Source organism: Papaver somniferum, chromosome 1 (genome assembly GCF_003573695.1).
Source record: "Papaver somniferum cultivar HN1 chromosome 1, ASM357369v1, whole genome shotgun sequence".
Lineage (NCBI taxonomy): Eukaryota > Viridiplantae > Streptophyta > Magnoliopsida > Ranunculales > Papaveraceae > Papaver > Papaver somniferum.
In genome coordinates this window covers 225,764,970-225,785,785 of record NC_039358.1, presented here as the reverse complement: position 1 = coordinate 225,785,785, position 20,816 = coordinate 225,764,970, and the positions used below count along the sequence as shown (strand labels likewise).

Sequence of the window (20,816 nt, the reverse complement as noted above, 5' to 3'; positions counted from 1 at the left end):
AGACTAAGAAGAAGCATACAATCTCTCGTTCCTCAGCAGAGGCAGAATATAGATCTATGGCAGCAGTAACTGATAAGCACGTAAGTGCTACATTTTATACCCACATTTATATTAATTAGGACTCGATATTTTGGCTAATAACATTATTCTGAGTCTTTTATAAAAAATACAAGCAATTCCGATTACCGAAGGAAAAAAGGCTAAATTGAGAGTTATTTTGGCGTTTGCAACAAACATGGCCATGGCTTATCACAGCAACAAAGAATTTTCTTTGTCCACCAAGTCCAGCACGTGAAACCCATTGGAATATGGATTATCACTCTTCAACAGCCCATTTGACTGACACCAGGACTATCAGAGTATATACTACCTAGGTCTACATGGAGGGCAAGTGATGTGTGCGTGTATTGAAGCCAAGTCATTGAGGAATTAAAGAGAAAGTGGGACCTGTTTTAATTCCAAGCACTGCATCACCTTGTTCGTGTCAAAACAAAGGGGAAGTCTGGAGCAGCAGTGTTGTTCCTAGCCAAAGAAATGATTCTAAGATGGAGACTCCCGAAACGAACTGTAGATTGGTCTTGATTAAATGAGAGCAGCTTATTGTGGCGTCGATGAAGAGAAGAACAACAACCCATCTACTACAGGAGGAGTTCAATCTGGATTATGGAGTCTCTGCATTTCGTGATTGAAAGAAGCAGCTATTGGTTCGTCGACAGCAACAGAAAAAATGGATTTGGGTTTTTATTGGCCTGAAATGCAGTCGATAGATGAGTGTTTACCGTCGGGGTTTGTTGATCTTCAGCTGAAACATTGGGTAGAAGTTACCGGAGCTGATTGCAGTCAGTGTGGTGATTAGAGACATAAACCACGAAGCTAGAACTGGAGTTTGCTGTGAACGGGGTAGCCTGAACTGGGGTTAAGAGCAGCAGTCGACTGCAGTTGGGTTTCATTGGACATTTTGAGAAATTAGCTGTGCTGCGAAGAAAAGATGGAGAATGTGGAGGTTTTGTTCGATCAAGATGGGATGATGATGGACCAGCATCGAGGAGCAGTCGAGTGTGGAGTACAGGAAAAGTTGTGGCTGAGAGCTCAGACGTAAATGAAGATGGACATGGACTGAAATGGAGTTATTTGCAGCTGCAGAAATCTGGGATAAATAATGTTTGTTGCCATTCGTTCATGGTTTTGAACGATGGGAATGTGGTTCAGCTGTTGAAGTCACTAACGGAGGAATATCTGTGAAGAGAATGGAGTCGAAGTTACGCCAGGAAATCGTCAACAACCAACTGAAGTTCGAGTCCTCTGACCAAGACATCGACATCAGTGCTTGCAGATGCGAATGAGAATGGAGTTGTACTAGGGAAGGGGATATAAAGCTGGTAACAGTCGTCTTTTCCTCTATCTCTCGACCAACTGAACTAAAAGATGAAATCAAGCTCATCTGAGCAATATCGATGGGAGGTGTTCCTGAAGTCCAAAAGGGATGTCATGAAATCTTTGCATGCAGTGAAGTTATTTTGGTATAGAATTTGGGTTGTTGCTGTCATGCTAACAGTGATTGCTCTCGAAAGATTAAGACATGGTGAGAGATTGGCTTGGCAGCGACAAAACAAGGTTTGTTGTGGCTTGATTCGTTGTTCAAGGATGCGTGTGTTGTCTAGATAGAGCTCAGCTCTGAAATGGGTTCTTACTGCGAGTGTCGGCTAAGTGAATTGTCGAATTGGTGGTGATTAAATGGGAAGAAACTAAGTAGCTTCTACTGCCGGTGTAGAAATTTAGTAGATCGGACTGAATATGGTTGTGTATTGGAGTGTGTTTAATCCATTGGCAGTGGCCGGAAGAAGAATTGTTGTCGCAGTTGGCAGTGATGGACATTCTCGGGCTCTACAACAGCGACGTCTTTGGAGTTTGGGGTGTTTTGGTTGCTGTTCGAAACATAGAAGAACTGGTGCAGCGAAGATGGAGAAGCGTCTATGTGTTGCAAATCGATGGAGACGGAGATGAAATGGCAATAGTTCATGGCAGAGACGTGGTTTGCAAGTGTAAGAGAATCAGTGGTACTGATCGCCAACGAAGCTGATGCATGACCAGGGAGATTGAATCATGTGTCGGGTTCTGAATATGGAGTTGGATTTGGTAATGGATGATGCTTATGGACTGGCTTTGGCGAATGTGTGCTGGGTCCTCATTGGAATCTCGACAACACCCACCTATATATACTTCTGTAGAGAACAGAAAAGGGGAGGCCGGCTACTGGAGCCGCGAAGGAGAGAAAAAGATATCCGGCAAACGGAAGCTGCAGCCAAAGTCGAGGGTTTGAAGTTTCATTTTCTATTCCATTTTGATTAATCGATTTTTCTTGTTTATGGCTTTTGAAAAAGCCATGTTTTGTTAGATTTTTATACCTAGGGTTTATGTTGAAACCACACGGAGTTTTAGGCTATTTTGAATTGAACAAAATTGAGCAAAAGATTATTATGAATTGAATAGATTAGCTCTTTATTTTTGTTTATTGATTTAATGATGATATGTGTTGTTGCTTCACCGGTTTTATATACAATAACCTTTGCGCATAATTGTTTGGAACACAAATATATTTATCTTATTATTTGATATTTCATGCTTAGGTTAAATCCTTTGATGGGGTATGCTTAGAAATGGCCAGGTATTATTTGTGAACCTAAATTTAGTTTCGTATAATTTTCTCGCTAACGCAATTTGATGGTGCATGCTTGGGTTTAATCTTTTGATGTGCCATGCTTAGGGTGTCCCAGTGATATTTGCGATTCTAATACTTAGAATAGGTGATGTCGATAGAACCGACAATAGACAAATATTCAGGAGTTATGTTTCATTTCAGTAATTGAATAGAAATAGTGGTGGATACTATAAACCCTGGTTACCGATTCTTTCTTTGGATTCGTTTTATTGGTTTAATTTATTTTCTTTGTTTATATTCTTTCAAAAATCCCAAAACATCATTTCTGGTTAGTTAATTAGGAACACTGATTATTAATATTTCCACTGCTCCTTGTGAGAACGATCCGTACTTGCCTCTGTCTACTAGTTAGACATCGTGCGATTGCGGTTATTATTATAAATAGGCAATCCCGAAAGTCTATCAATTTTTGGCGTGGCTGCCGGGGAACGGTTGTGGAATATTGTAATTAGTATTTTCGATTTTGTAATTAGTTTTTTTTTCTTTTTTGTACAATATTTTCATTTTTAGGATTTCTTTTTCCTTTTGACTTGTTTTATGTGTTAGAATTTTATTTCGGGTACCTTTTTGAGGATGCCGAGTGCTTTTCAGGAGACGTCATCTAAGATGACAATTGGAGAACATAAGCATAGAAGTTCACATCCTCAGGAGACTTCATCTCATATGACGCTTGGTGAATACATGTATGGGTCACAGTATAAGGAAGTTCTTGCTTATAATCGTCTCAGGTATGGAATTTGGAATCCACGTAATTTTGCTATGGGTGGTTATTCAGATGAGTATCAACCCCAATACCATGAGGGTGAAAATGAACTTGACGCTACAAGTGATTTTAGGAATTATGATACCGATATAATATCTGAATCTATTGTATCTTACCCAACTCATGATCATTTAACTGATTATTTGTCTATTCAAAAGGACGAGAGTTGTGTTAGAGACGCCATTTATTCAGATAATGATGATTTAGAAGAATATATTTATACAGAAGATATTATTGTTGAGTCTGATGACTTAGAGACAGTAGACGTGCATAATGAGATATTTTTTAATCATTCAAATAATGAGTTTCCTATAAGTCACTTAGTTGCAGATAGTGATGGGGCGATTATTCATGATATTGTTGGTCCATTGTGCTCTTGTTTTTCTGATCCATCTAGTGATTTTCTGAATGCTGATGTGAATGTTAAACATATTGATATTTGTCAGATAACTTGTGTCGATGATTTTGAGCCTTTATCTGTTTGTTTAGCCCACTTTTCTGATTCCGATGACCATATGATTATTGATATTATCAATGCATTGGGACCTCCAATAGATAATCAAGGTAACTCAACAACGGAAGTTATTTCCGTGGACTTAGAACCCGATTTAGGAGTTGCATATTTTGATAAACTTGAACCATTAGATACAAGTTTAAACCATTATATTGAGTTTGATGATCTGATACCTTTCTGCATTGCCAATATATTGCTTCCTATGATTTCTAGTGAAGAAAATGTGTCGACCGGATGTATTTCAGCTGATTTAGAACCTGATATAGAGTGTGCTTCCCGAATAGAAAATAAGATACATTCGCAGCTGGATGTATTTATCTTGACGAAGGACTGTTTTCTATTGGGAATGGATTTACACATCTTTTTGGAGGTTTATAGTGTTTGCAGGTTCATATTCGCAGCTGACCTGATTCGTTGGATTGATCCCCAACTTTTCAGACTTTATATATTTGCTGCTTACTTTGGTGCAACCTCACCTTGTTTGAGGTTCTTTATGTGCTCAAGCAGGTATACAAAGATTTCGCTTCATGGGAGTCAACCCATACTATTTCGCTTCATGGGAGTCAAACCATCAGATTTGTTCCCTTCTCTCTATCATTTATTTTTATTTGTGTAATTTTTACATATCGTATCTTAGAATTCCCACCTTAATTTCTACGTTGGATCACTCAATTACATTGAGGACAATGTAATGTTTAAGTGTGGGGGAATGACATTTTCGTTAGGCTTTCTAAAAAAAAAATAGATATTATGACCAGCTGTGTAGCGGGTCTAAAAAAAATAACTAAAAAAAAAAATGATCAGCTGTGTAGCGGGTCTTAAAATAAAATATTATCGTTATGATTTTTAGGGTTATGACCAGCTGTGTAGCGGGTCTTGTGTATGATATTTGTCATGACCAGCTGTGTAGCGGGTCTTGGATTTGGTATTTCAAATTTTCATTTTATGACCAGCTGTGTAGCGGGTCTAACTCTCTCTTATAATATGACCAACTGTGTAGCGGGTCAATTCTCTGTTTTGCTCGAGGACTAGTAAAATATAAGTGTGGGGTGTTTGATAAACACGTTAATGCTACATTTTATACCCATATTTATATTAGTTAGGACTCGATATTTTAGCTAATAACATTATTCGGAGTCTTTTATAAAAAATACAAGCAATTCCGATTACCGAAAGAAAAAAGGCTAAATTGTGAGTTATTTTGGCGTTTGCAACAAACATGGCCATGGCTTATCACAGCAACAAAGAATTTTCTTTGTCCACCAAGTCCAGCACGTGAAACCCATTGGAATATGGCTTATCACTCTTCAACGGCCCATTTGACTGACACCAGGACTATCGGAGTATATACTACCTAGGTCTACATGGAGGGCAAGTGTTGTGTGCGTGTATTGAAGCCAAGTCATTGGGGAATTCAAGAGAAAGTGGGACCTGTTTTACCAAACTATGACAACATATAATTTTGCGGTACATTCCAAGCACTGCATCACCTTGTTCGTGTCAAAACAAAGGGGAAGTCTGGAGCAGCAGTGTTGTTCCTAGCCAAAGAAATGATTCTAAGATGGAGACTCCCGAAACGAACTGTAGATTGGTCTTGATTAAACGGCAGCAGCTTATTGTGGCGTCTATGAAGAGAAGAACAACAACCCATCTACTACAGGCGGAGTTCAATCTGGATTATGGAGTCTCTGCATTTCGTGATTGAAAGAAGCAGTTATTGGTTCGTCGACAGCAACAGCAAAAATGGATTTGGGTTTCTTGGCCTGAAATGCAGTCGATAGATGAGTGTTTGCCGTCGGGGTTTGTTGATCTTCAGCTGAAACATTGGTAGAAGTTACCGGAGCTGATTGCAGTCAGTGTGGTGATTAGAGACATAAACTACGAAGCTAGAACTGGAGTTTGCTGTGAACGGGGTAGCCTGAACTGGGGTTAAGAGCAGCAGTCGACTGCAGTTGGGTTTCATTGGACATTTTGAGAAATTAGCTGTGCTGCGAAGAAAAGATGGAGAATGTGGAGGTTTTGTTCGATCAAGATGGGATGATGATGGACCAGCATCGAGGAACAGTCGAGTGTGGAGTATAGGAAAAGTTGTGGCTGAGAGCTCAGACGTAAATGAAGATGGACATGGACTGAAATGGAGTTATTTGCAGCTGCAGAAATCAGGGATAGATAATGTTTGTTGCCATTCTTTCATGGTGTTGAACGATGGGAATGTGGTTCAACTGTTGAAGTCACTAACGGAGGAATATCTGTGAAGAAAATGTTAGTTATCGAAGACTAATTAATTATTTCCTAAAGTTAGCCATAGTTATTTAGGGAAGGGGTTTCCTAACCGGTTAGAATTCTTGGTGGCCAAGTTTGTAACCTATATAAATAGGTAGTTAGACCTTGTAGAATTTGTGCATTGTGTAGAAAACGATTAAGAGATCGGTAAGAGATTTCTTGTATAGCTTTTAGGGCTAAAGTTAGGGTTTCATTGTGATAGCATATTGCTGAGGAACAAGAGACAAGGTTATCGTCTCGTGTAATTGTTGTGGTGTAACCAAGGGTTTGCTGGGATTCACACGACATTGTAATCGTTTTTCTTCATAGTGGATATGAGTTGGTGCGGCTCGAAGTGGACGTAGACAATATATACAAGTTGTATGTATTGGTCGAACCATTATAAATCTTGTGTCTTGCGAGTTGATTTATCTTTCTCATATTATTATAGTTGCTTGTGCTTGGTTTACTTATTATTCATCACAATATCTCAAGATCCGTTATTCCGCGGTTGTCAGTGATTCCCTAAGAAAATCTTGACAACTGGTATCAGAGCCAGGTTAGAGATTTAGGGTTTATTGTAGTACGATTGGAGTGGGAGTTATGGGTGATAATAACGAAAGTACGGTAGCTAGGGTTAAAGTTTTTAATGGGAAGAACTTTACGTTTTGGAAGTCTCAGATGGAAGACTACCTATATGAGAAAGACATTGCTGATCCTTTGGGTGGAGTTGCGAAAAAGGGAACACACAAAGACGATGAATGGACAACTCTTGATCGCAAGTGTGTAGCCGTGATCCGTAGATGTCTAACGGGGGAAGTCTACAATAACGTACAAGAGGAAACTAGTACGAAGGATCTTATGGATAAACTTGAAAGGTTGTATCAAAAGTCATCAGCCTCGGGAAAGATTATGTTGTGTGAAAAATTATTTAATCAGAAGATGCAAGAAGGCGAAGCGATTTCAGCACATCTTGGGAAGTTTAAATCAATTATTTCTCAGCTTTCAAAAGTTATTATTACTTTTGATGATGAAGTTCAAGCTTTACGGTTGTTGTCGTCATTACCAAAGAGTTGGGAGACTGCAAGGACAACCATAAGCAATTCTGCAGGGAGCGAGAAGTTGAAGCTTGATGATGTGCAGCAAAGATTGATCGCTGAAGAGGAGAGAAGAATAGAACAAGGTTATGTTTCTAGTTCTTCAAGCTCGGCCTTAAGTATGCATGATGAAGATAGAGGAAGGAGTTCAAATCGGAACAACAAAAACAAATCTAGATGGAAGTCTAGAGGAAATCCAAGGGGAAGATCTCAATCTCGACCTAGAGGTGTTGTTGAGTGTTGGGCGTGTAAGAAAGTAGGACACTTCAAGCGCGATTGTCCGGAAAAAAAGGTGCTAATAATGGTGGAAACAAAGGTAATCAAGAAGAGGTCAACGTAGTTGCAGCTGCGGAACCGGTGAAGGTCCTTGTTGATAACAAGAAGGTGATTACGGAAGGTTTTCTACTACTCTCTGAGGACAAGCAAGATGAGTCTTGGATTATAGACTCGGGAGCTTCTTTCCATGCGACAAGTGATAAGAGTATTATGATCTCTTATAAAGAAAGATATTATGGCCAAGTATTCTTGGGTGACGGTGAAGCATGCGACATCATAGGTTTGGGTGATGTGATCTTGAAAGTCAATGGTTTGACATGGAAATTGAAGGATGTACGACACGTTCCAAATTTGAAGAAGAACTTGGTGTCTGTAGGCCAAGTTTGCGATGATGACTGTGAAGTTGTGTTAAGGAAACACAATTGGAAAGTAAAGAAAGGGGATATGGTATTAGCTCGTGGAGTTAGAGTCAATACTCTATACCGGACTTCAGATGAAACTACTTTAGCAGTGGCTAGTAGTGGTGAAGACACTAACTTATGGCATAGAAGATTAGGGAACGTGAGTGAGAAGAACATGAAGATTCTATGTTCGGGAGGACATCTACCTAAGGTGAAGTTTGTTGACATGAGTTTTTGTGAAGACTGTGTTCTTGGAAAACAAAAACGGGTTAGTTTCAGCAGAGGAGGAAGATACTTGAGAAGTGCAAAACTTGATTTGGTTCACACGGATGTATGGGGACCAATTGATGTTGCATCTCACACCGGGTTCCAATATTATGTCACCTTTATTGATGATCACTCAAGGAAGGTGTGGCTTTACTTCATGAAGAATAAGTTCGAGGTGTATGAAGTGTTTAAGAAGTGGAAAGCTTTGGTTGAAACAGAAACTGGTCTGAAGTTGAAGTGTCTAAGGTCAGACAACGGTGGTGAGTATGACAAAACAGAATTCTTATAGTTATGTGCTACAAATGGAATTCGTTTGGAGAGGACAGTTCCAAGGACACCACAGGAGAATGGAGTAGCAGAACGTATGAATTGGACGTTGAATGCACGTGCAAGGTGCATTAGGTTGCAGTCTGGTTTGCCCGAGACCTTCTGGGCACATGCAACAAAGACGTCTGCTTATCTAATTAACAGGACACCTAGTAGTCCATTAGATATGAAGATACCAGAGGAGGTTTGGACTAGTAAAAAGGTAAATATTTCCTATTTGAAAGTTTTTGGTTGTGTTGGTTATGTTGATCTTAGTCCCGGTGAGAGGTCTAAGAGAGGTGCTCAAGCAAAGAAGTGTATATTACTTGGTTATGTAATTGACGCTTTTGGGTATAAACTTTGGGACTATGAGGGTCACAAATTTATTAGAAGTAGAGATGTCACTTTTTATGAGAATGAACTGTACAAGGACAGAAATACAACACAAGTTGAAGATGTCAGGTCAAGCAACGTCGATAAGGAGTTGTATATCGAAATTGATGATGTTTCTGGAAGAAGTGTGGAACAAGAAGAGCATGATGTTGCTGATGGCAGAGAAGTACAAGTTGAAGAGACTTCTACTGCAGTGGGAGTTATTCCTACAGTTTCATAAGAAGTACGAAGATCGTCACGAACTCCTAAACAGAACCCAAGGTATTCTTTGAATTATCTATTACTTACGGATGAAATCGAACCTGAAGATATTAAGGAAGCACTAGCGGTTGATGATTCAGGCAAGTGGAAACTTGTTATGGAGGATGAGATAAATTCACTTTATGAGAATGACACTTGGGTGTTAGTAAAATTACCAAGAGGTAAGAAGGCGTTGCATAACAAGTGGGTTTATCGGATGAAGTCTGAAGCAAATGGAGATATTCGCTACAAGGCGAGGTTGGTTGTGAAAGGTTTCCAGCAAAAACCTGGTGTTGATTACAACGAGATATTTTCTCCAGTTGTGAAGATGACTATTATTCGAGTAGTGTTAAGTCTAGTGGCTTCTGAAGATCTATACCTTGAACAGTTGGATGTAAAGACAACTTTTCTTCATGGTGACCTAGATGAAGAAATTTACATGAAGCAGCAAGAAGGATTCATAGTAAAAGGCAAGGAAGAGATGGTGTGCAATCTAAAGAAGAGTTTTTATGGTCTAAAACAAGACCCGAGACAGTGGTACAAGATGTTTGATAACTTCATGCATAGAAGTGGTTACTCACGGTGTAATGCAGATCATTGTTGTTACTTCAAAAGGAATGGTTCTGACTACATCATATTACTACTGTATGTGGATGATATGTTGGTTGCCGGAACATCTCTACAAGAAGTTGAGAATTTGAAGAAACAATTAGCAAGTGAGTTTGCTATGAAAGATCTTGGTGAAGCAAAGAAGATTCTTGGTATGAGGATCATAAGAGACAGAGCTAAGGGTATACTTATGCTTAGTCAGGCTGAATATATTGAATGAGTGTTGAAAAGGTTCAATATGGAGAATGCTAAACCAGTTAGTTCTCCACTTGGAAGTCAAATTCGTCTTTCAAGTATGCAGTGTGCGAAAAAAATGAAGAAAAGGAGTACATGGCTAACGTACCATATTCTTCGGCTGTTGGGAGTCTAATGTATGTTATGGTGTGCACGATACCGTATATTGCACATGCAGTGGGAGTAGTGAGTAAATATGCAAGCAACCCAGGAAAACAACATTGGGAAGCTGTGAAGTGGATTCTCAGGTATTTGAGAGGTAACACAAACGTACCATTGTGCTATAGAAAAGGTGGTTCTATTTTGAGGGGTTATGTGGATGCAGACTTCGCGGGTGATGTAGATAAAAGGAGAAGTACGACCGGTTATTTTTATACTATGGGGTCAGCTGCAGTGAGTTGGAACTCAAGGTTACAGAAGTTGGTGACATTGTCTACTACGGAAGCGGAGTACGTAGCGGTGACGGAAGCGAGCAAGGAGATGATTTGGTTACAAGGATTATTAGCTGAGTTTGGCAAGGAACAAGGAGATAATGTTCTGTTTAGCACAGTCAAAGTGCTATACATTTAGCCAAGAACTCATCCTATCATGCTAGGACGAAGCATATAGATATCCGTTATCATTTCATTCGGGATCTCTTGGAAGAAGGAGAGTTGAAGCTCGAGAAGATTCTTGGTTCGAAGAACCCGGAGGATATGTTTACCAAGGGAGTTACATCAGACAAGCTAAAGCTCTGCAAGGCTTTAGTTGGTCTCTCAGAATGAGGATCTGGGAAGGGAGTCGCACTAACAAGGAAGATGTTTTAGTACCGTCAATCCAAAGTTGAAGAATGGACGACAATCAATAAGTCTTCAAAGTGGGAGATTGTTAGTTATTGAAGACGAATTAATTAATTCCTAAAGTTAGCCATGGTTATTTAGGGAAGGGGTTTCCAAAACCGGTTAGAATTCTTGGTGGCCAAGTTTGTAACCTATGTAAATAGGTAGTTAGGCCTTGTAGAATTTGTGCATTGTGTAGAAAACGATTAAGAGATCGGTGAGACATTTCTTGTATAGCTTTTAGGGCTAAAGCTAGGGTTTCGTTGTGATAGCATATTGGTGAGGAACAAGAGACAAGGTTATCGTCTCGGGTAATTGTTGCGGTGTAACCAAGGGTTTTCTGCGATTCACACGACGTTGTAATCGTTTTTCTTCATAGTGGATTTGAGTTGGTGCAGCTCGAAGTGGACGTAGACATTATATACAAGTTGTATGTATTGGTCGAACCACTATAAATCTTGTGTCTTGTGAGTTGATTTATCTTTCTCGTATTATTATAGTTGCTTGTGCTTGGTTTACTTATTATTCATCATAATATCTCAAGATCCGTTATTCCGCGGTTGTCAGTGATTCCCTAAGAAAATCCTGACAGAAAATGGAGTCGAAGTTACGCCAGGAAATCGTCAACAACCAACTGAAGTTCGAGTCCTCTGACCAAGACATCGACATCAGTGCTTGCAGATGCGAATGAGAATGGAGTTGTGCTAGGGAAGGGGATATAAAGCTGGTAACAGTCGTCTTGTCCTCTATCTCTCGACCAACTGAACTAAAAGATGAAATCAAGCTTATCTGAGCAATATCGATGGGAGGTGTTCCTGAAGTCCAAAAGGCATGTCATGAAATCTTTGCATGCAGTGAAGTTATTTTGGTACAGAATTTGGGTTGTTGTTGTCATGCTAACAGTGATTGCTCTCGAAAGATTAAGACACGTGAGAGATTGGCTTGGCAGCGACAAGACAAGGTTTGTTGTGGCTTGATTCGTTGTTCAAGGATGCGTGTGTTGTCTAGATAGAGCTCAGCTCTGAAATGGGTTCTTACTGCGAGTGCCGGCTGAGTGAATTGTCGAATTGGTGGTGATTAAATGGGAAGAAACTAAGTAGCTGCTACTGCCGGTGTAGAAATTTAGTATATCGGACTGAATATGGCTGTGTATTGGAGTGTGTTTAATCCATTGGCAGTGGCCGGAAGAAGAATTGTTGTCGCAGTTGGCAGTGATGGTCATTCTCGGTCTCTACAGCAGCGACGTCTTTGGAGTTTGGGGTGTTTTGGTTGCTGTTCGAAACAGAGAAGAACTGGTGCAGCGAAGATGGAGAAGCGTCTATGTGTTGCAAATCGATGGAGACGGAGAAGAAATGACAACAGTTCATGGCAGAGACGTGGTTTGCAAGTGTAAGAGAATCAGTCGTACTGATCGCCAACGAAGCTGATGCATGACCAGGGAGATAGAATCATGTGTCGGGTTCTGAATATGGAGTTGGATTTGGTAATGGATGCTGCTTATGGACTGGGCTTGGGCGAATGTGTGCTGGGACCTCATTGGAATCTCGACAACACCCACCTATATATACTTCTGTAGAGAACAGAAAAGGGGAGGCCGGCTACTGGAGCCGCGAAGGAGAGAAAAAGATATCCGGCAAACGGAAGCTGCAGCCAAAGTCGAGGGTTTGAAGTTTCATTTTCTATTCCATTTTGATTAATCAATCTCTCTTGAATATGTTTATGGCTTTTGAGAAAGTCATGTTTTGTTAGATTTTTATAGCTAGGGTTTATGTTGAAAGCACATTGAGTTTTAGATTATCTATTGATTTTTGTTTATTGATTTATGATGATATGTGTTGTTGCTTCACCGGTTTTATATACAATAACCTTTGCGCATAATTGTTAGGAACACAAATATATTTATCTTATTATTTGATGTTTCATGCTTGGGTTAAATCCTTTGATGGGGTATGCTTAGAAATGGCCAGGTATTATTTGTGAACCTAAATTTAGTTTCGTATAATTTTCTCGCTAACGCAATTTGATGGTGCATGTTTGGGTTTAATCTTTTGATGTGCCATGCTTAAGGTGTCCCAGTGATATTTGCGATTCTAATACTTATAATAGGTGATATCGATAGAACGGACAATAGACAAATATTCAGGAGTTATGTTTCATTTCAGTAATTGAATAGAAATAGTGGTGGATATTATAAACCCTGGTTACCGATTCTTTCTTTGTATTCGTTTTATTGGTTTAATTTATTTTCTTTGTTTATATTTTTTCAAAAATCCCAAAACATCATTTCTGGTTAGTTAATTAGGAATACTGATTATTAATATTTCCACCGCTCCTTATGGGAACGACCCGTACTTGCCTCTGTCTACTAGTTAGACACCGTGCGATTGCGGTTATTATTATAAATAGGCAATCCCGAAAGCCTATCAGTAACATGTGAGTTGAAGTGGTTGAAATAGTTACTTGGTGATTTAGGAGTTCACCATATGCATGGGATGAATTTATTTTGTGATAGCCAATCGGCCCTATACATTGCTCAGAATCCAGTATTTCATGAGCGAACAAAACATATTGAAGTTGACTGTCATCTTGTCAGAGATGCCATCATACGGAAGATTATATCACCCTCTTATACTCCTACAACGGTGCAATTGGCTGATATCTTCACAAAGGCATTAGGAAAAACTCAGTTTCAGTTTCTTTTGTCCAAGATGGGCATTTGTGATCTCCATGCTCCATCTTGAGGGAGGGTATAGAAAACAGACTCTATCAGCCTTGTGTTGTGCATATACTCTTCACGTTATATTAGGAAGAGTGCTCGTATTCTACAAGTCTTAGTTCTCGTATTCTACAAGTCTTGTGTCATGTTGACCAAGTCATGTTGACGTATAAATATCTTGAATATCTAATGAGAAAGGCAGAACTTATCGTGAATTTAACATATTCACATAATCAGATTTAAAATAAAACAAACAGAAAGTTCAGATATATAAGTTTATGAGAAATTTGATAATGATTGAATCTTAGCATATACAAAAAAAGAAATGGTCAAGCACAGAAACTTGAGAATTATTAAGAAAACGAAAATAAAATTTCAAATGATGTATATAGAAGGAAGAAACTAAACTAAGCTTACGGGTTGTGCAAGGCTTAGGCCGCCGTAAAAATTATGTCCAATTTTCGGGAGTTAATATTGTCTCCTACCCACCCCGGTACTTGTTATTATAAACGGGTTTTGGTCTTTGGTATATAGAAGGAAGAAACTAAACTAAGCTTACCTACGGATAAATGGTAACACCCTTTTATTTACTGTGGCCCAAGGCTAGATTTAAACATATACAGAGCCACTTTCAAGTTTCAACCTTGATACTTAATTGTTTTGGATACATCCAGGAAGAAGTAACCGAAAGTTAGAGGTCTCGAACCTCAAATCTAATAATGATTATAATCAGTATCGTCGCGGTCGGCATATAATTTGCACCTCCTAGTTTTAAACAAGCCACCAATTCCGGATTGATGATTATCTAAAGAAGAAGAAGAAGAAGAAGAACCCAACAAACGAAGTCTGAATAATCCACATTTAACTATGAAATCACTTTTTCCGCTCTTGCCACCACCAGCATGCTTTAATTGGGTGGTAAGGTAGAGATAAACATAAATGCTATAACTTCCATCTCTCTGATCGATATTGAAATCTTTAAGATGAGAACCTCCTAGCTTGAGCGAGGTTTGTCCCTGAAATACAGGATGAAGTAATGTTGTATTCTTAGTGCCTTGCCGGAAAGACGGCAATGGAACCAAAGCTAAATTCTTACCGTAACAGAAAATTTCAGAGCGGACACCTTGATAAAAAATACGCTCAATCTTGTTACTGTTCCTGACAGAGATGTTTATTGCTAGATTGTAATGAAGTATATCATCATTAGTTATGTAGAACTTTGCTAATGAAGCATCGTTAACATGAAACTTCATGTGTTGATATGGGACGACACTTAAAAATACGAACAGACATATGAATCCTCCGATGAAGATGAGCACGCAAGAACAACAACTGGCAGCTAAACAAAAATCCCCCACATGTCTCATCTCCGACGATGAGATGTAAATTTATTTTCAAAAAATCAAAGTAAATCCAAAGAGATGTTATTCTAATTTTAGAATGATGAAATAGTAGGGTGTTGAACTTAGATTTAAGCTTAGCTTATGCACGAAATCAGAAGTAAAACTATACTTACAGAAAATTCATATAATCTTCTAAGAAATTAGATAATGGTGGGATCTAATATAGTGCACAACAAAAAATGATTAGATACAGAACTTTGCGAGGCTGGGCAAAAAATAAAATAAAAGTCAAAGCAGATGATATATATTATATATATGATAATACACAACTTGAACCAGGAAAAGAAGAGTGGAAATTCAGAAAGTTGGACTTAGTGATGACCTCCTGGTGCTGGTTAGTCAGTTGATAATTTCAATCATTCCAATTTCCTAACATGTATATCCATTGTGCTTCCACAATGAGAATAATCTTTTTTTTTTTTTTTTTTATTGAAAATGACAATCGAATAATAGATCGTGGTGGAGTTACTATTTGAAGAATAAAAATAATGGTTTTATCTAAATACCACCCACAGATTTTCTAATTACCACCCATGGTCTAAAAACATATTAGTTGTAGACCTAACTTAGAGGGGGTAATCGATACTTACCATCTTCTCTGCAGTAACCCCTGTTACCACCACCAATGTCACCACCAACACCTCCTCTCTTCATAAAAGTTAAAACTGCATTCACATATCCATTGATTGAATAGTTCGTTAAATTGGGAAGGCCTTAATATTTGTTCTTATTGGAATTCAATAAGAATTTCTCGATATTGAAAACGTGACTTAGATTAAAACTAAAACTTTATTTGTCTGTATCAAAAGTTTAAACTTAAACCATGAAAATAAATTAAGACCTAACTTCATCTAAAAATTAAAAACTAAATTAAGATGAAGATCAAAATTTAAATTTAAATTTAAATCTTAATAATATTCAAATCTTGATGTTATATATGGTTAATTCATCTGTTGCAACTTGAAGGCAGTGGCAGCAACTACTATATGAGATATGTGATCAGAAGCCGGGGGAGAAGGAGGTGATATCTGAGATATGCGATCAGCAGTTGGCAGTGGCGGATCCAGAACTTTATGCTGGTAGAGGCACTTTATAAAAAAATCACTATTTTATTTATTTTTGTGAAAAATAAAAAAAATAATAAGTTACTTATTAAATTAACACATTTGGTAATTGTCCACGACGATTTTTCATTTTATGGAACGGTCAATAACCTTGTTATCAATAGCATCAAAAATGTCTTTTTCAATATAACAAAGCAAATTATCATTCATTCACTCATCTGCCATTCAATTGCGTAGCCGAGTCTTCACAATTTTCATACCGGAAAATACTCTTTCTACGGTAGCAGTAGCAACTGGTAAGAGCAACAACGGCTAACGTCAAAAGCAAATAAATCAATGAGTACACTTGATCTTTTTTTTTCTCAACCATTCTTTTGACAAGATCACTAATACTATTCTCAGCTGTAGCGTGGAATAGAGTAAAAGCCTAGAATACATAAACTTGCAAACCGTAACCTAGGAATGTCTTAGTTTTTACCTATTTTATAGCTAAAAATACCATATATGGGTTGATTACGAATATCTTGTTAGATGGAAAATATTCTGTAATCTGTTTTGTTACCTATTTTTCTTGAACAAAATCTAAACGGATTTATTAAGATATGCAAAAAAGAAAAAAAAATCTAGAAAATATCCGGCAAAATATTAATAGCTAAAGATTTTTTAGCTAAATTTTGGTTGGACACGTGCCTAAGTGTGCCTTCACATGGATACGGGAGAAGGAGGTGATTTTTTATTACCAACTTCAGAATAAGTATAATTTTTTTTCTCTTAACACGGGTGGTAATTAGGAAATGCGTGGGTGGTATTTTAGGTAAAACCAAGGTTAATTTGCGGTTGTAGTCATTTAATTTGAGGGTTGCATGGCTGTTACACATCCATTGCAGTAGGATAAGGGAATACCTACTGCTAGAGAACGACCCATTAAACGAAGTCCCAGTCCACACTTAACTTCGGCGACGTTTCCATTCTTTCCCCGAAAAAGTAACGTGGAATATCAGTGACTTGTGTATTTTACAATTGGAATGTACAATGAGACGTCACCTTGATTTATGCTGTCATGTAGTCATGTTTGGCATCTACTACTTGGCCCTTCCACGGCTACATACTCCAACTGAACGGAATGAAGTACATATCAAAACTTTGAAATGGAGGAACAACTTATTTTAACATAAAACCATAAAGAGATAAAATTCAAAAATACATCATGGAAAATGTAGTTGTTATCACCATTTTTCTACACTATTACCTCCCGGAAAAAAGATAAATGATGTTTATCTGCTGTTGGAGCTGAAAGCTAACTTAGAGCTGAAGAACCATAAGTGCCAGAGAGGCGTCTTTAATGTGCTAGGGCTGTTATATATGCTTTTCATGCTGTCTGGAATATTCGAACCCAATTATAAATGGATAATGATTGCAGGCGCCGCTTACTTTCATCATTAATCAATCATATTTCAATCATTAACATACATAGCTCTCACATCTCCAATTCTCCGTCGGTGGAAATATTTTGATGCCTTGACTTTCCTCAACGTTGGCCGGCCTGAACTACAATTGCGAAACATTTTCAACCTTCATTTTATTAATCAGTTTGTGATACATCCTGGAAACTGGAATAAAAACTCAAAGGTAGAGAATAGAGATTATTAATGGTTATTATTGCATATGTATATTAGGCAAATGTTAACCTATGCACCATGCATAGATTAAGTAATCATTTTCTTTGAACATGGTGTCAAGCAACCAATGCACCAATAACCTTTGTATTTGTGTAATTTTTCTTTCTCTCAATACATTAACCTATGTATGGGTGTACACTAACATAAACATCTTCAAAGTAAAATACGTCACATATATCAACATAATAATACAATAGCTATACAAATTATGAATATTGGCTATGAATTTTTGATTCACGATTTAATATGCCATTCAACACTTTAAAACAAAAAACGAGCTTTGGGGCAATTCACGGAGTTAATTATCGGCTCCATATACATCGCACCTCTTAGTGTGAAATAAGCCTCCAAAACCTGTTTGATTATTGGAAGAAGAAGAACCCAACAAATGAAGCCTGAATGATCCACATTTAACTACGGTATCTCTTCCACCGCTCTTTCCTCCGCCAGCATACTTTAATCGGGTGATAAGGTAGAGATATACATAAATGCTATAAATTCCATCTCTCCGATCATAATTGAAATCCCTTAGATGAGAACCCCGTAGTTTGACCGATGTTTGTCCCTGAAATACAAAATGAAGTAATGTTGTATTCTTGGTGCCTTGCCAGAAAGACGGCAAAGAAATGGAAGCCAAATCTTTTCCATAACATGAAGGATTAGAGCGAATAGCACGATAAGAAATACGCTCAACCTTATTGCTGTTCCTAACAGAGATATTTACTGCAACATTGTAATGAAGTATATCGTCATTGGTTAAGTAGAACTCTGATAAGGAAGCATCAATGACATGAAACTTCATGTTATCATATGGGAGGACTTCTAAAAATACGACTATGCATACAATTCCTCCCATGAGGATGAGAAGGCCAAAAACCCAGCGACATATAACCAAAAAACATGAACCATAACAAAAATCCCCCATAAGTAGATATAAATAGCTAAATATCCAAATTAAAAGAGATTTAATTTTCAAAATTCAAAAAGAGATGTTGCTAATTTGGAAGGATGAAATAGTTGTTGGGTGTTGTTGAATTCCACAACTTAGGTTTCAACTTAGCATACGCAAGAAATCGAAAGGGAGAACAAACAAACACAAAGCTATGACAAATTCTCTGTTAAATTAGATGATGATTGGATCTTCTTATATATAAAACAACAAATATAATATTGGTCAGACACAGAACTTTGAGAAGTTGACCAAAAAATGTCAAAACGAATGATGAGTATGGAATACACAATTTGAAGAGTGAAAAGAAGCGGAGTGGAAATTTAGAAACATGACTGTCCAGCTTTATTTACTTCTCTTTCTTGCTTGACCAGCAATGATCTCATCCCTTGTACTCAGAGACCAGTATCCCAATATATGGAGGGTGACATTTTTATCCGACATAATTCGGATCATTTAGAATATTTTGATGGAAAGAACTTTACTCGTTGGCGAGAAACAGTGAAATTGTTTCTCATCACCTTCAAGTTATGGTGAGTATATCCCTAAAGACATTTTGGAGGAACTCCTGGTAATGACCGATAAAAGTAAAAGAATTTAAAATATAAAAGATGATTCTATGCAGCGTGTCATAGTATTCAGGATTGTCCACTGGTGGTGAGATGAATCACGTATTGCAGCAAAAATAAATTACACAAAATTGGTTAAAAAGACCAAAATCAACAATTCCTGGATGAAAAGGATATTTAGATTTTGATACTATTTAAATGGACAAAAATGTAAAAATAGCAAGGATGTAAACGGTTTCATCCTACTCATTTTCAAATATTTTTTTTAATTTTTAATTTACATAAGGATGCATCCAGTTTCATCCTTGCAATTTTTTAAGTTTAAGTCAGGATGAATCCAGTTTCATTTCACTCATACTAATTTTTACTCGTCCATTTAAACCATGTTTCAAAAATATTTGGACAAATGACCCATTTTGCGAATAAATTATGACCACAACGTCCGTTAACAATGGTTTCATTTTTATTGTAACAACATGTATAACATAATTATATTAAATAATCAATAAAAATAATAAATCTTCATCGGCCCCTAAGAATGGAAAAGCCTTTTGATACCCCAAGTTGACTTTCATTGAATTTGCTCAAGGCCGGCGTGAGATCTCAAAACTTCAATCTAATGATGATTAAATTTGCTCGGTACCATATACTTTGCACCTTTTAGTGTTAAACAAATTACCAGTTTCTGATGATTGCTTATCTGACGACGACGAAGAAGAATCCAAAAGATTAAGTCTCAATAATCCACATTTAACTCTGATATCGGTTTCGATGCTCCTTCCACCACCAGCATGCTTCAATTGGAGGGAGAAGTAAATATGTACATAAATGCTGTAACTTCCATCCCTCTGATCATTATTGAAATCCCTAAGATGAGAACCCCGTAATTTGATCGCGGTTTGTCCCTGAAATACAGGATAAAGCAACGTTGTATTCTTAGTGCCTTGTCGGAATGATGGCAAAGAAACGAAACCCAAATCGTTACCGTAACAAGAAGGTTTTGAGCGAATATTATCATAAAGAATTTGTGTAATCTTATTACTGTTCCTGACGGAGATATTGACTGCGAGATTGTAATGAAGTATGTCTTCATTGGTCAAGTAGAACTCTGTTAATGAAGCATCAATCACATGAAACTTCATTTTCTTAGCAGGGACGACATTTAAAAATACGACTAGACATACAGCTCCTACGAACATAACGAGGAAGCAAGCACAACCCCAACAAAGATGAGGATTAAATTTACACCCCATATATATTAATATCTAGAGATCCAAAGAGTTAGATTTATTTTCAAAAGAAGAAGGAAAAAAAATCCAAAGAGATGCTGCTAACTCTAGAAATTGGTTGGTGTTGTATTCTGTAACGTAGATTTACACTTAGAATATGAGAATATTATTTTGAAAACTAGCGTATGAGAAACTAGACAATGATTAACGATTGGATCATATAAATACCAAAATAAATGAAATCAGAATGGTCACAGTCACATACAAGTTTGAGAAGTTAACCAAAAAAAAAAAAAAAAAGAAAAAAA

At 37.6% G+C, this 20,816-nt stretch overlaps 3 protein-coding genes across 3 annotated transcripts; all 3 read right to left on the bottom strand.

Annotated features, from left to right (window-relative positions):
* Positions 1 to 14,328: 14,328 nt before the first annotated feature.
* LOC113361936 (putative syntaxin-24) lies at positions 14,329 to 15,672 on the bottom strand. The gene is made up of 2 exons (XM_026605010.1): positions 15,609 to 15,672; positions 14,329 to 14,792 (listed from the first exon to the last, which is right to left on the bottom strand). The coding sequence occupies exons 1-2, from the start codon at positions 15,670 to 15,672 to the stop codon at positions 14,329 to 14,331; spliced, it is 528 nt and encodes a 175-aa protein (XP_026460795.1).
* Positions 15,673 to 17,905: 2,233 nt separating this feature from the next.
* LOC113337725 (NDR1/HIN1-like protein 10) lies at positions 17,906 to 18,860 on the bottom strand. The gene has a single exon (XM_026583325.1). The coding sequence runs from the start codon at positions 18,684 to 18,686 to the stop codon at positions 18,060 to 18,062; it is 627 nt and encodes a 208-aa protein (XP_026439110.1). The 5' UTR covers positions 18,687 to 18,860; the 3' UTR covers positions 17,906 to 18,059.
* Positions 18,861 to 19,720: 860 nt separating this feature from the next.
* LOC113337717 (NDR1/HIN1-like protein 10) lies at positions 19,721 to 20,569 on the bottom strand. The gene has a single exon (XM_026583315.1). The coding sequence runs from the start codon at positions 20,530 to 20,532 to the stop codon at positions 19,906 to 19,908; it is 627 nt and encodes a 208-aa protein (XP_026439100.1). The 5' UTR covers positions 20,533 to 20,569; the 3' UTR covers positions 19,721 to 19,905.
* Positions 20,570 to 20,816: the final 247 nt, after the last annotated feature.